We start from the raw sequence: 16,622 nt of genomic DNA, 5'->3' as shown, positions 1-16,622 counted from the left end.
GCTAACGGGCTCACTGTTTCCAGCTTAGGACTACATAAACACGATCGTGACTACAGATCGAAGAGTTCTGACAGATTCGCACAGCATAACGTTGTACAGAGGCGTAAAAAAGGAAATGATAACACTGCTGGTTATCAACTGCTATACGTATACACAGGGCAGTTGACCCATTTCACGGAGTAGTTTGCTCTAGACAAACGAGATGGCGCCGTCGCACGTTGCCTCAGCGAAAGTATAAAGGCTCTCTAGCGAAAGGGCATGAATGCGCAACCATTACCGCCGTTTGCTCTGCTACTGTGCGATCAGCTGCCGGTAATGCAACCAAGCGATCGCCGACGCACTGCTCCAAAATGTGCTCCAAAATGCTCCAAAATGCTCCAAAATGTGAAACGGTAGAGTGAAGGCGTGTACAGTAGTTAGCTGGCAAAATAACGATTGGCACATTAAGGAATGGAATTAAATCAGTGTGGCCAAATTCACGGACCGCTGCTGCACATGAACTGCCCGTGTTGCTGGCCCTTCGCGATGCACGACTTTCCTCAAGGACGAAAAAGTTCACTCATGTCGCTAACCTCCAAAGAAAGAACTTTAATCCCGAAACGTCGGAACGCGTCAGTACGGCTCATCACACAGTGACAATTGGAGTAGCGTCACTTCTTCGCATATTAAGTTTCTCGCACGTTTCTACACACATGAAGCGTGCCGAAAGAGAAGTAGGAGAATATCATACTGAGCACGGGGATGGGGTAAAAGAGTAAAGAAGTCAAAAATGGCGACATAACGCTTATTTGATCTGTCTGGTATGTGCGGGCTTACTACATATTTTGGCGGAGCCGACGAGTGAATGAAGATGTGGGTGACTTTTTCGTGGAGAGGTACAACGACGCAGTGGTATTCAAAGGCTACAAAGTCCAGGCTGATTCTCCGGTCGACCTCCCTGTAGATACAACGACGGTTGAGCTCCTGGATCTTGCTCTGGATCGGGCTTCTGTGTCGCCCGAAGAGCTTGTTAAACGAGGTTCGGCGAAGATTAATATTCCGGTGACCCTGTTTAACAAGCTGGTACTCGAACTACCGCTCGGTCGTGTAACGTCACATGACGAGAGATCAAGAATACTTCAGGCCATAGCGATGCAACAACTATTTTTGCGACAGAATGCGATGGCAAGGAACTCTCCTGTCTGCTTTACGCAACAAGAGAAATCACCCAGTTGAAATTTTATGGCGAGAAGCTTTTGACAGGTCTTCTGATAACCCAGAAGGATGGATGAATCAGTTTTTATGAGGCTGCAGCGAAATACAACAGCTCAAGACAGAGTCTTAAACATGCAACAATCTCTCAGTGGTGTAGCGAGAAAGTGACATGAGTTGCCCTTCTTAGAGAATACTTTCGAACCTCGGTGCATGTTGAAAGAGAGCTTCCTATCGAGATTCTAACGTTAAACGATGGGACTAGGCATTGTTTTACCGTTTTTACTGCTTCCTTCAAAAGCAGCGACTGCTTCGGCTTGCTGAACCAGATTTGCCATTAAGATCATTCTTAGCGCTCGTAATTCACAATATCCCAAGAGATTTGTAACGGCATGCACAAAGAAAAGAGCCGGAAACTCTCGAAGCACTACAAGAGCTGCTATAAGCATTCCCTCACTACTGGTATGAGAGGAGCAGCAAGACGCAGCCACACCTTCAGGGACAGCCAGATTCTCAGTCCAAAAACTCGGATGTAAAGTCGGCATAATTAAATACAGTGCAAATATTAGACTTCGCGCGACCGACTCATGACCCGATGACGCCCTGCACTAGCTGATCAACCAAAGCCTCAGTGTGTTCAACTGAACGAAACGATACCATCTTACTGATTTCTTGAAGTTTACTTCACATGCAACTTGAAGCGAACGGACAGGACCTGCGAGCTCTTGTCGACTGTGGAACTTCAATATCAATGCCCAAGAGAAGCAGAGCAGTCCTTGTACGAGGTTATGACGGTCGGGAAAAGGATCACTGCGAATGGATAAGCTTAAGGCTAGAATATCAGTCGCAGTACGCGGAAGTTCTTGCATTGGTGATGGAAGGCATCGAATATGGCTTTCTCCTCTCTCGCCCGCACATGAAATCGTTGAGGCTAAACATTCTTTGGGACGACACTGTATCTGTAAGTCGCAATGACCGAATTCGATCGCAGGCTGAAGAATTGTGAATGTGTACAGAAACTCCCGAAATTGCTATGCGTGGGAGGACATCCTCCTGGTACCACCAGGTTTGAAATCCGCTTTAAATTACACGACAGCATTATAGTCCAGAAAAAGCCATACGACCTATAGAGAGAAAAGAAGACATGGCTAAAATAGGAGCTTCAAAAGATGTTAGGTGTTACCATCTGTCCCCCTGCATCGCCATTTGCACCGCCAATCACCATCGCCCCAAAAGAAGACGCTAGCCTCTGCGACATCTATAGAGTGATAAACAACCAGGCGCTTTGCAAATGTGTATGCAGACGACATCATTGTGTACTCCAAGAGGGAGCAGTAACATGAAGAACACCTTGCGAATGTCTCACTGCCTTGTCCATGCTAAAGGTTAACTTCAAGAAGAGCGAGTTCTTCAAAAAGAAAGTCACTTTTCTGGGTCGGGCATTGCATGGTATACCAGAGCCCGTGACGCGCGTTGTTAAGCTTTTAAAGCATTCGATGTTCATTTGCCCAATTGCATTGACTATTTTTGGGACAAGCTGGCCATATCAGAGGGTTTATTCGGTACTATGCTATAAAGACACGGTGCTCAATAAGGCTGACGAAAAAGATGTATCCTTTTGTTGCACAGAATGACGCAGTAGCGCGTACGAAGAGCTGGTACACATTATTTCTTATGCCTCTCTGCTGTGCCTTCCAGACTTTTCGCTTCAATTTGAGCTAAATACAGATTCGTCGCATTATGGAACGGGAGCGGTTCTGCATCAACGAGACTCCACCCGGGTAACCAATGAACAGCTTCGCGTTGTGGGTTACTACAGTTACACTTCGACCAAGACGGAAGTAAACTATACAACAACTGAGAAAGAAGCTTTCGCTGCCCTAAAAGCCATTCGGTACTTCCGCTTTTACTTAGAATGAACAAAACTCAAGCTCTATACTAATCATGAAGCACGAACACACGTTTTGAAGTTGGCGGAACTTAAGGAAAGATCGCACGCTGGATGAACTCGCTTCAGCAGTCTGCAGTCAGTCAGCATTGGTGACGGACTACGCCTACAGCACGTGAGTGTTCGTGGCTGCACGTTTTTTGACGGTTCACACAGTAAGCGAGCGACTAGCGATAATTCGTCTTTGTCACCAGCTGTTACAAAGCACAGAACGTCTGCGTTCCAAGCCATGTGCGCGATAAGAACAAATCTAACGCAGCTGAGCACATCCATGAGCTATTAGGCAGAAAATAAACAGTCATATTGTGACCGCACCGAGGAACGTTACTGAGTCATAAACATAACAAGCCACGGCTTCAGAGTGATTTGCAAATAAAAAATGAACAGCGAAAGACACTGAACCTCGTTTAATTCAGAAATGGAAAGTTTGGACGCCTCGGAATTTATTTCCAGCTTTCTTCTAGTACAAGCGTCGTTTACATTACTCGCCACATTTGGACAAGGTGCAGTGAAAACGTTTACACGTTCTATGAAGCTGTGGGTCATCCACCCACTCCCCGTCTATTTGCGGAAACAGTGGTTTTCGGACCCGCACCGGGCGCTCAAAGGCGCCCACGGTATCGCCGTGAAAAGAGTTTGCACAAGGCATCTCTCTTGAGTGTCCGTATGCCGCCAATCGAAGGAATCAGAATACATTTCTCCCGCTATGAAACCAATGGTGGAACATTGACGACTTCAAGGGTTCCCTTGAGTGAGCTTCTGCAATTTCTTCCGACAGAAACAGAGCAGTACGTTCAATATGTTGCCTGACTCATTCCTTGTCTATGCAGTTGCGCTGATTCCTCTCTTCAGCATAATGAACCAACTAGCGCAGCAACCTGCCTCTTTTCGCCAGGCTATGTCACTGCAACCTTTTCATTTTTTTCTTTTCTTTTAAGAGCAAGGTTTAGCTCCGAGTTAACACCGATCCCACCTATTCAATTACATGTAAGACCCTGAAATGCTTCCATGAGACATCATACCCTGGACCGATCCGAATGAAGTTGAAGCACGAAGTTTACAAACTCGCAACTCTGCACCAAGAACAGATGCCGAAGTTTTATAAAATGCAGCTGTGCGAACATTCCAAGCGTACAAACTTGAGATATAAACCACAGCTTAAGTGAAATAGTTACGCTGTTTACGAGGGTTTCGCAGAAGTCATTTTCATAATTTAGTTGTACATTTCAGAGTGGCCTATAATATGTCAGTTTTGTCAGCTTTAGGTGTATTATTAGATGCAATTTACAAAATTGTTGTAGCTTTTTTATTGCTGAGTTACTGAGTTGTAAACTTGATACTTGATTTATTTTTCAATTCTTAACAATTCTTGTTTAAAAAGCTTGATGGCTTAGATAAAAGTGGCTGTGGCTTAGCTAAGGTTAAGCCCAGGATGCGAAGCATACTAGCGTTTATTTTAACGCGACAGCGTTAAGGAGCTCGTGTCGCAGAAAAGCCTGTGTCGTCGGCGTTTGCTCAGGCGCACATTTCGTTGTCGCGCCGAACGCTGCGTTGCTCGACGCTCACCGCGTCCGATGCGGGGCGCGTAGTCGCTGCGCCGTAGCAAAGCCACCTAGAAACAGTCTCTGTAGCACGCCGCAACCTTCGCTTCTTCTCATTCCAACGAGCAGCTCTGTCTCCAGGAGGCATCTCACCTCGTGAGTGTCTAGCAGAGGCAAGCGCAGCTGCTTATATACCGCCACGACGCCGCGAGCGACGGCGCGAGTTGGAGCCCCGTTTCTGCTCTGTCGTGACGTCACGGTGTCACGTGGTATTGAAGGCGACACCGCCGCGCCTGAGGAGCTGGGTTGAGCTCTCGTAATATGCTTCGCATAAAAGAACCGACAGCCACTAGGTATTAACTTTCTTCCTTTAGGTGCAAACAACCTCATCAAATTCGGCGCACTTGCTGCCCAGAAAAAACTACTTCTTCGTTTGCGCGTGCTTACATAGAAGGAGCTCTCGAGCTAAAGATTCTTTTTAAGTGCGAAAAATACATTCACTTCGCGCATTGAAAGCATTTCTGTGTTGCACAGGGAGACTAAAGCTAACGCGCCATTCTTAAGAGGATGCTTTAGCTCGGCTGCTCCTATCTAAATACATGTGAAAGAAGAATTCCTTTTTCTTGGCAACCACTGCACCAAACTTGACGAGGCTGGTTGCATTTAAAAGAAAAACTTAAAATCTAGTGACGGTTGGTTTCGAATTATTTATTTAGGTCGTAAATTTTTATTAAAAATGGGCAAAAACCGAAAATTTTCAAAAAACGATACTATAAAGCTTACAGTCCCGTAACTCAACAAGAAAAATGATAGCACGGTTCTGTGAACTGCATCTAAATGTACACCCAAAGCTGACAAGATTGATATGTTGCACATGAATCTAAAAAATAATAATAATATGGAAATACAGCTTTTGCAGAACCCTTGTAGACAACGTAATACATTTATGTAAGATATAAAATGAGCTATCAAATTTGTCTGCTTTGAATGTTCTAATAAACGCCGTTTACAGAAGCGCGATATCTGTTTTTGACTCAGAGCTAATAATTTGTAAACTTCGTGCTTCTATTTTTTTCAAACTTTCACATTTTTTAAAACCTTTTAAACAATATTCAGGCCCTAAATCGAAATTCCGCTTAAACAGTCACTAGAATTTAACTTTCTTTCTCAAATGCAATAAATTTCATTGAAATCGGTCTTAGCGTAATCTCAAAAAAGCGTTTTTGCGTTTGAAGCTTTAGCTTTGTTTGCGTGAAGATTTAGCTTTAGCTTTAGCTTTAACTCCGACGCGGCCTACTCAAATACACGTAAAACGCAAAAACGCTTTTCTGAGATAACTCCTGGACCGATTTTAATAAATTTTGTCGCAACTAAGAGAGAAAGTTAAATTGTAGTGGCTGTTGGAAGTGGAATTTCAATTTATGGCCTGAATTTTTTGAAAAAGATTTTCGAAAATTTAAATGTTTGAAAAAGAAAATAGAAGCGCGAAGTTAATAAATTAATAGCTCTGCATCAAGAACAGATATCGCGGTTCTGTAAACGGCATCATTAGATCATTCAAAGCGGACAAATACGATATGTTAATTTATAACTTACGTGAATTTGTTACGTTGTATACAAGAATTCTGCAAAAACTGTGCTTACACAGTATTGAATTTTTTTCATACTCATGCGTAACATATTAATTTTGTCTGCTTTAGATGCACTATCACATGCCCTTCCCAAAATTGTGATATCGTTTTTTTCTTGCTGAGTTAGAGAGTAGTTAACTTGATAGTTTCGTTTTCTGAAAGTTTTCGATTTTTGCCAATTTTTAATAAAAAATTGCCGGCATAAATCGAAAATTCAAAGCAAACAGTCACTAGATTTTAAGTTTCTCTTTTGAATGCAAGAAACCTCGTCAGATTTGGTGCAGTGGTTGCCGAGAAAAAACGAATTAACCGTTTACATGTATATATCCAGGTGCACCCGAGCTGAAGCTTCCTACTAAAGCTCGATTGTTAGATCCATACATATATTATGAAACCCATAGGGATGACGCAAGGCCATTTGTAACATGCCGAAAATACACACCTGCACTGTCCTGGCTTCTCGCAGTAGCCCCGGGTTGCATGACATCCTTGACCACACATGGCTGCAACAGATTAGAAGCAGCAAGTTAGTAGTACTACTACCAGTGCTTTAGCGCAGGCAAAAATTTGTAAGAGCATGGATTATGGGGAACCAGCGCTGGAGTTTCCACGACGCCTGGAGCGCCACCCTGGCGGTCAGAACGTGCACAATGCAGCCGCTCCCGCGGACGAAAATTGCTGCTGGTAGCGACGTTGCGTACGGTGAAAGTCGAAGGAAAACAAAAGGACGCCGACGGTACTGTTGCGTACACAAGTGTCACAACTACGTCGGAATGAGGGAGGATGTATCCTCCTGCGCCTTTCCATCTAAACCCTACTAACAAGAACGGAGGCGGCGTTGAATCCAAGCAGTCAGGCGAGCGAAGTAAGTTCCCGTCATGTTGCCCAGTCAAGCGGTGTCGGGCGGGTTTCTAAATCGAATTTCGCGTGTGTACTTGGTTTATTCGAAAGTGAAGACGGTCAGCCGGGGCAGCCAGTACCAAACAGCAGAATTTGCAGTCGGCATTTCGTCGGAAACAAAATGAGCAATAGCGTGCACCATCCGGCATGTGTACCAACCATTTTTCCTTCGCAATACCACCGCCAAGCTCCTTCCAATGCCACCACACCAAGCGAACAATACGAAAGGTAAATAGTTTCCATTCATTGCCAAGAATTATGTGGCAGGGGAGCTGCCTTGTAATACGAGTTGTGTGCGCATACTACCGGCGCACGCGCGACTAAGCCGCCGATGTGTTTTTAAAGATGCGCATGCGGATGAGGACTCGGCGCTGAGATGCATCCGGTAAATTTATGTAATAAGTGCTAAATGTAGCCAGGGTTGTTACGGATCAAGCAGCGGAGCACTCAAACCTTTGCTTGCCCGAGTCAGCTGATGCAATAAAGATTTCTTCTCCATTGACTGCTGTGGCGAAGTAACATCAGAATTTCTTATGTCTAGCCAGAGAAGTATGGAATATCTTCAGGCCAACTAATACTTCCGAAACCACAGCGCATCAAGACCGGCGCCATAACTACTAGATTTGCGAGGCAGGCTGCCACACAAGTATGGGAACGGCACACGGCGCAACCGTTAAATAAACGCACGTGCTCGCCGCGACACACTGTGAAAAACATGTAAAGCTTAAAAAGCTTCTTTCGTCATTTCTTCCCTTGTAGCGCTAGCTTCTTTACGAGAACTGTCCACTTGAAGCGGCGCGAAAACGGAAACATGCGAACCACATGTGCGAACTATGAAACGGCCGCGGACGTGTCGTCTGGTCGAGCGGCTGGAATATGCCGCGTTTCGTCACCAGGGCGGCGTGCAACGCACTCTTTTCGACGCGCCGCCTATCCAGCGCTGGTTCCCCAAAGAAAGTATTTTGGTACACAGGCATCAGCCGCAGCCGGCCGTTCCAACAACGTTCGGCCAAGAGGCCCGATATCGTTTAGTACTGCTAAGTCTATAATAGCAGAGGGAAGACGTGCTCTGTCACGAATTTCAAAAACTGCGACAGACTTGAAGGCGTGCCATGAAATATGCGCACGAGCTCCATCGGCTGCACTGGCCGCGTTGGCGACCGTTTGCCCTTTCTGCAACGCGAGCACAAGTGCCGGCGCTGGACAGCCAATCTCTGGTCGACTGCAGCAACAGCACGGCGTTACCGATACGGCTCGCACAAAATATCCCAGAATGCACTTGAGCTTCGATAAAGTGGGCGCTACGTCCAACCCACGCAAGCGCCACTGACATACTCGTCCTTCTTTCAATAGGAGCCAAGTCAAACCGCGAGGTTTCTTTATGCGCCGGAAATCAAACAGCATGCGAGCGATCATTCGGCCGCTTGCACCATTTCTACCCGCACGTTCATTCTAAAATCGTAATCCGAACACCATTCCCAATTTATCTTACCAGCACTGGCCCCAACAATGACGGCATCGGAACAAACCACCGTGGTCGGGGCAGGTCGCGAACAGGCACACGTCTATTCCCGAGCGAAGTCGTCGCATATACAGGTAATGACGGCAACAGGCGTACGGCAATAGCATCCTTACAAACTGGCAGCGTAAAAAGTAGAACACAGTATAATATACAGGGTAAAAGCAAACGTCACACCGCTACATTAGTCGCCTTCAGCCGGTAGGCTCGCACATAAGAAGACTTCGTTGCAGACAGAGAGGACAAATGAAATTTGCCTCAGCAGCTGTCGTCTGCCCGCTCGTTGCGCACCGCGAGAGCCGAAATAGCGGCTGCCTGAGCCCTGCCTGCGGCCGCGGCGGGCATTGTCAACAAGCGAGCAAACGCCGATCAGAAGGTGCTCAATCGTGGGCACGTGACCAAATATGGCGACGCCCATGGGTATGGTGCTGTAAAGGGTCTATATCTGGGAAGGGGTGCTATATAGTCTGATGCTTCACCACTATACTGGGTCTTAACTTTACCATTGCTACATGCGCCCTAAAGTTATTAAGAATGAGTAAATATCTTAAAGTAGCTACCGGGACGTTTCGACTTATTACATGCACAAGATTTCCGCTTCTTGAAATCTGTCACTAGGCGTTTTATTTATTTTTAACTGCTCGAGCTCAGAAAACAAACAGGTGGTATACACACACAACGCGCACAGTGTGTTTACGCGACGACGGCTTCAGACAAGTTTCGAGAAATACGGGCTCGAAATGCGGCATGAAACAACTGCTGTTCTCTTCCAACAGTTTTACTATGTTCACACAATACGGAACTGCAGGGTAGAAGAATGCGTCTCTCTGCAGGTTTTGACTATACGAATTTATTCAAGCTGGTGCAAGGCAGTTAGTTTTTATCCCAATGCCATGATTTGGCTACTGCCCGACGTTAATTTTGAAATTTAAACATTTCTCCAAGTCATTAATTAAAACGTTAATGTGTGCAAATTTATTATTAGTTTTATTTGCGATCGTCGAAAAGATAATGATGTATACTGCTGCTGTGGAGCTTGGCGGATTTCAAAATTTAGGTGCACACCCTTGCGCTTCTTCCAGCCATGTTGTTTATTGTCGCGCGATTTCGCCTATGACAAAAAGTGGCTTCAGGCAAGATTACACAAACCAGTGCAAACACTAACTATAATTTGCTTGTAAACGTTATTGCACTGGGTTCTCTCAACAAGATCAAAAGAATACACAGACGTTTCACCAACTATGCAGGTGGCATCATCAGTACTCGGCATGACATTATCAGTACACATTTGTGCATTCATGTACTCATCAGTACTCACGTACGGGGCAGAAACCTGGAGGCTTACGAAATGGGTTCTACCTAAATTGAGGACGACGCAACGAGATATGGAAAGAAGATTGATGTGTGTAACGTTAAGGGGATAAGAAGAGGGCAGATTGGGTGAGGGAACAAACGCGAGTCAATGACATCTTAGTTGAAATCAACAAAAAGAAATGGGCATGGTCAGGGAAGGAATGAGGAGGGAAGATAAACGATGGTCATTAAGGATTACGTACTGGATTCCAAGAGAAGGGAAGCGTGGCAGGAGGCGGAAGAATGTAAGGTGGGCGGATGAGATTAAGAAGCTTGCAGGAACAACACGGCCACAATTAGCACATGAACGGGGTCGTTGGAGAAGTATGGGAAAGGCCTTTGGCCTGCAGTGGGCGTAGCCAGGCTGCTGCTGATGTACTCATCATGCCACTCGCATGGGTGCCGAAACGTGTTTTTCTTTGATCTCTTGTTGATTAGAGTCAGTGCAAAGAAATCTACGAGAATGAGTTCCCTGGCTTTTGTCATTGCTTTCTTTTTCAACTACAGCTCGCAAGTAAAACACCAGCAGAGAGCACATCTCGCATTGCACACGTGGCACGCAACAGAGCAAGAAAAGATCGAAAGACGTACGGCGGTTGCAGAAGAAGCCGTCCCAGCCGGGCAGGCAGTTGCACTCGAAGCTCGCGTTGCATGCACCGTGCACGCACCCGGGCATGGGCGTGCAGCGGTCGCAGCGGCTTCCTTCCCAGCCCATGCGGCACAGGCACTCGCCGGGCTTCTCGCAGAACCCGTGCTCGGCGTCGCAGCCCTCGGCACACACGGGCCGCTCGCACTCGGCGCCCGCCCAGCCGTCCATGCACTGCTTGGCCCCGCCTTCGAGGCAGCGGAACCGGGCAACTTTCTCGTTGGGCCCTGGGCAGCGCTCGCTGCAGTTCGCGCCCGCGTAACCTTCGACGCACGTGACCCTGTAGTCGACCTCGAGCCCCGGGAAGCTACGGTGCTGCCAGGCAACGCCCACGGCTAGGAACTCGTGCAGCGCGAAGCGCCGCACCAGCGAACCCAGCTCCGGATTGTGTTGGTCGTCGGTGCGTCGCTGGATCCAACGTTCCGGAATGTCCAGGACGCGGCTGGCCAGCTGCAGGAACCACTCGGAGGCGCCCAGGCTTCGGAACCGGTCCACCAGGGGGCGCCGCGTCCGGTGGTCCCGCCGAAAGGCTGCGTTAGAAGCGCGAGAGGGCTATGTGAAGTGCCGAGGCACGTAGAGTTTTGGGTCTATACATGCACGTCCTATAGATACCTGCTGGAGAAGCGGACCGCGTATCGAGCGATGGGACGAAAAATCATCGAGAGACAGATATTGATTGGAAAGCAAACGGGTGTAGCCGAAGTTCTACAGGGACGTGCGCAAAAATATCTTGCTTCACTGTTGTTGCTCAAATTTCGAAGAAATATAACATTTCGGAATTCACGTCGTTCAATGTAACACATTGGTACTTTCAGTGTAACACTTTAGTTAGTTTCCTGTTCTTGAAGATAAAAATGCCGCAGACCTAATGTGCCCTGTTGTAATCTGTACACAGCGAAGCTTACGAGGTAGTGCTCACGCGCGCCGTCTCATCTGGCTCAAGGATGCCCTGAACGAGGAGGTCTGCAGCGTAAAGTACCTTTGAACGCTACCAGCTTTATAAGGGATGGAAAGAACTCGCTTTCTGCGCCGTTTGTTTGGGGTACCCGACCTCCCCTTGGAGGCGCAGGTGCGACAGTACACGCGGTCGCCAGGCGGAGCAATGGATGCGCAACGTGAGCAGCATGGCAGAGAATCATGACATATTGGGAGGACTTCAGAATGGCCTCAGAATAGCTAGACCTGCGTTTGGATGATAATTTATTTGTTCTCAATCAGTGTATTGAAACATCAAGAGTAGAAAGCAGGCCGTCATATGCCTTTTGGGACGTTACAGGAGCGTATGACAACGTAAATCGCAACATTTTTGTGGGATATTATGGAAGGGGAAGGCTTAGGTGACGATTGTCCACAGCTTTCGAGCGAGATTTACCTAGAAAATACCGAAAATGGGAAGGGATGAGGAGCGAGGGGAAAGCTGATATCAACAAGGGACTGAGGCAGGGGCGCCCTTTATCCCCACTGCTATTTATGATGTACATGGAGAGGATGGAGAGGGCGCAGTAACAGGCAGGCGGGTAACGCAGTAACACTAACAGGCGGGTACAGTAGTAGAGCAGCAGCTTCCAGGTTTATTTTATGTGGACGACATTGTGTTGCTAGCTAACAAGCAAAGTGATTTGCAACGTCTGGCTAATATATGTAATATCTGTGGACAGGAAGGCAAGAATTTAGGTTTGAATTTTAGTGTTTGAAAATCAGGTGTTATAGTATTCAATAAAAACTGTGAACAGACAGTGGCAATACAGGGCCAGGAAATATCTAGGGCAAGAGAATATAAATACCTCCGTATATGGATAAACGAAGTCAATAGATACATGGAAACACAGGAAAGAACAATAACAGTAAAGGGGAAGAGAAATGCAGCCATAATGAAGCACAGAGCGCTATGGGGATACAATAGGTACGAGGCGCTCCGGGGTATATGTGGAAAGGTGTAATGGTTCCAGGACTTTTAGGAAATGCGGTTGTTTGCTTGAAATCAGGGGTACAATCAGGACTCGATGGGAACCAAAGGTCAGTGGGACGCCTCGCATTGGGCGCTCACGGGAAGACTACAAATAAAGCTGTGCAGGGTGATATGGGCTGGACTAGTTTTGAAGTGAGAGAAGCTCGCAGTAAGATTGATTATGAAGAACGACTGAGGAATATAGAAGAACGTAAGTGGGCTGGGAGCGTGTTGAGGTATCTATACAGGAAAAACATTGATTTACTGTGGAGGAAAAGAACTAGGTAGCGTATCAGTAAGTATGCGGCCTCTAGGGTGCGCAACACAGCAACAAAGTACGTCAAGCGGAAAGTCAGAGAGGCTGAAATAATCTCATGGGCGCGGCAATGGAACATAAACCTGCCATGAGTAACTACTTAAGAGGAAAAAACGAAATCAGGAAAGAAACAATTTATGATAACTCAAAGTGAAGCTCGTTATTTTTCAAAGCGAGATCAGGATGCCTTAGAACATGCACCCGTAATAATATGATATAAGAAGGCGAGATATAAGAAGGAAGAAGAAGCATGTGCTTGCTGCGGTAAAGCTGGTGCAATGATAGATCATGTTTTATTAGAATGTGAACACATCTGCTCAGAGGTCGATTTCGGCACCAGTGGCCTCCTTGAAGCCCTTGAGTTCAGCGAGAGCAGAGAAAAAGTAAACATGTCAGGAATAAAGATTAGTAAGAGGCGATTGGAAGGTTGGTGGAAGTATATAAAGCCCCTCCATACACGTTTCCGCCGGTGGCGCGTGGATGGAGGGGCTTTAGGTGGAAGTAGGGAAACGACAAAAAACATACAAAAAGAAAGTTCACAATAGGGGCTCAGAAAATTCGGTTGTGCGAGTTCGTCGTGTTTTTTCGTTCTTTATTTTTTAACCTAGGTAAGACAGTAGGCAATATAATAGCAAGAGCTTGGTTGCGCAACCCACCGTCCCGTTCCGAAGGGGACGCTCATAGCTCATACCATCCATCCATCCGTCCATCCATCCGTGAGGCCATCTGCTCCCACTGTGTCTCCTCCGGTCTCCTCTCTCCCGTCTCATCGCAGCCAGCTCGCCCTCTCCATCAGCGGCCAATGACACTTTTGCGCAGGCCGGCTTTCCCTCTCTTACTTTCCACTACTGCGGGCGACGTAGTGTGAACCATAGAGTTTCTCACCATATTACCTAGAGGGAAATCTGGCGCTGCTGCGCTGTGGTATGCATGGGAATGCCGATATATTGTGACTTCGGATTGGCATCGTTCTCGGAGGGCCGGGACACCTTGAAGACGAGCCTGGTTAGAACCCTTCCGTCTGTCACAATGATCAATTTTCTGCTAAAACAGCACTAAAAAGCTGTTGTAGCTTTATTATTACACAAAAACATGTTTTGTTTGACTATGGGAACTTGTTATTGCACATACACTTATATGATACGTAAAATGTATCAGCGGGCCGCTAAAGTTGCAGGACAGACGACAAGATTCGCGCTCACTTTGAAACAGTTTGTCGTCTGTTCTTGCTTTTCTTCACTTGGTCATGCGTTGTAGGTGAGTAAAGATGTAATATGCGTGAATGGAAAGCTCTTGCTATTATACTGCCTGAAGTCCTACCTAGGTTAAACAAGAAAAAAAAAAACACTATGAACTCCCACAACCAAACTTTCTGATCCCCTATTGAGAACTTTGCTTTTGTACGTCTCCGTTTTTTCGTCTACTTTTTACGTCTACTTTTCTTCCACCAATCCTCCAACAGCCTCTTACTATAATCCCTACGGCGCACATGTTTACTTTTCCGCTGTTCTCGCTGAACCCAAGGGCTTTGAGGAGGCCAGTGGTGTCTAAATCAACCGCTGGGCAGACGTCTTCACATTCTAACAAGACATGCTCCATAGTTTCCCTATAGCTTTACCGCAGCAAGCACATGCTTCTTCTTCCTTCTTATATCTCGCTTTATAGGTGCGTGTTCTAAGGCATCCCGATTTCATTTCAAAAAGTAATGAACTTCCATTTGAGTTATCATAAATTACTTCTTTCCTGATTTCGTTTTTTCCTCTTAAGTAGTTACTCATGGCAGGTTTGTTTTTCATTGCCGCCACCCATGAGATTATTTCAGCCTCTCTGACTTTCCGCTTGACGTTCTTTGTTGCTGTGTTGCGCACCCTACAGGCCGCGTACTTGCTGGTAAGCATCCTAGTTCTTTTCCTCCACTGTGAATCAATGCTTTTCTTGTACAGATACCTCAACAGTCTCCCAGCCCATTTACTTTCTTCCAGTTTCCTCAGTCGTTCTTCATACTCAATTTTACTGCTAGCTTCCCTCACTTCAAAACTAGACCAGCCCATACCTACTCTCTACCTAGCTTGCAGCGCTACCTATGCAGCTGCTACGCGGCGCGCCACCGGGTGCAATAATGCGCAACTGCAATGCAAGGGGCGCACGTACAGACGCAACGCGGCGCGAATGTCACATTGCAAGGCAAGGGGCACGATACAATGCTAATGACGATGGTTATTTATTGGCATCCCCTTTGAAACGCGGCAGTGACATTGTCATTTAGCCAGCTTGATTTAATCAGGTACACAATGTATGTTTCTTTTAGCATTCTTGTATACATATTTTAAAACTTCTTATCCTTCCTCAAACCATCTGCACCTGCCTTGTACCGCTACATGTGCATCTGCTACATGGCGTTCTACCTGGTGTAATAACATGCAAGTGCAATGCAAAACGTGCACGTATCGACGCTACGCAGCGCGCATGTCACATCGCGTGTTGTCAGAGTTGGCAGTCGTAGCTGTAGGAAGGAGCTTGACTTTCCGTCGGCACTTAGGAGAGCAGGATTTCTTTACATTATTTACATCTTAGACAAGACATACTTCGACAGTCTAGCGTGACTCCCTTGCCCGCAAGACTAACACACAGTAAACAGCTTACGAGCACACAGCTCACGAGTACATTTCGAGCATGACAACGAGCACGACACCGAGCGCGCAGCTCACTAGTACATTTCGAGCCCGACAACGAGCACTCAGCTCTCTAGTACGTTTCGAGCATGACAACGAGCACACAGCGAGCACACACTAGCAGCCGACAATCGCTGCTTATATCCTCTCCGCTCGACGTCATAGTTCGACGTCATTGAAGATGACCCGCCCTTTTGGAGGAGGTGGACTCACATACACGTGTTGCACAGGTTTCAGTGCCACACACACACACACAGCTGTAAAGGTCCGGAGCCGACGTCAGAGGGGCTTCGTAGAACTCTGATCCGTCCCGGGTGGCACGCCGGGTAGCACATTCCTGAGCTGACCCCGCCCCACGTGGCTGCCGGTTATTCGCAGTTCTCTGAAGTGCGCCCCGTCCGGTTGGATTGGAACACGTGCAGCGGGCTGAAATAGCTGGCACATTGTCACCCCGTACGGCCATTCCTAACAGTGTCTCCTCGCGCGCTGGGAGGCGTTTATAGGGCATTTTTCCACTGCATGCTAGCAAGCGCTGGCGTGGCTCAGTGCTAGAGTTGCGGACTCGCACGGAGCGGGCTCGATGACGGCGGAAAATCATTCTTTTTTTTTTTTCTGATTCCCGGCGATAGTTGTTACGGACACCGGCGGCGGACACCACCCGAAACGGCTGTTGGTATGATCCCATAAAAGTTTACGCTGTATAAGACGTGGCTGGGAGTAGCTTACCTATGGACAGGTAGTGATAGCAGAGATCAAAATAGAGAATTGGCTGAGGGCATTGGAAACGATATTAATGAGTTCCGAAAATGAGGTAAAGTAGCATGAATGCACACGTGGAAGATTTAGGCGGACATACTGACTATAACGGTTATTTAGCGCTGGATCTGTGCGAGGAATACAAGCTTGCAGTAGTTCACATATAAAATAAGTGCCATGGACAGGTAACGTGGCAATCTG

The 16,622-nt window shown here is 46.9% G+C and overlaps 1 protein-coding gene across 1 annotated transcript in view; it reads right to left on the bottom strand.

Moving 5' to 3' along the window:
- The window catches only part of LOC139047664 (delta-like protein 1), an 80,826-nt gene that overhangs the window by 31,498 nt on the left and 32,706 nt on the right, over window positions 1-16,622 (bottom strand). Inside the window, exons 4-5 of the mRNA XM_070521543.1 lie at window positions 10,675-11,259; window positions 6,754-6,814 (exon numbers count right to left, since the gene is read on the bottom strand). Coding sequence (XP_070377644.1) covers window positions 6,754-6,814; window positions 10,675-11,259 — 646 coding nt within the window. The remainder of the gene's footprint in view (window positions 1-6,753; window positions 6,815-10,674; window positions 11,260-16,622) is intronic.

The sequence above is a fragment of the Dermacentor albipictus genome, chromosome 7, assembly GCF_038994185.2.
Source record: "Dermacentor albipictus isolate Rhodes 1998 colony chromosome 7, USDA_Dalb.pri_finalv2, whole genome shotgun sequence".
In the NCBI taxonomy this organism is placed as follows: Eukaryota; Metazoa; Arthropoda; class Arachnida; order Ixodida; family Ixodidae; genus Dermacentor; species Dermacentor albipictus.
This window is presented reverse-complemented; position numbering and strand designations above follow the sequence as displayed.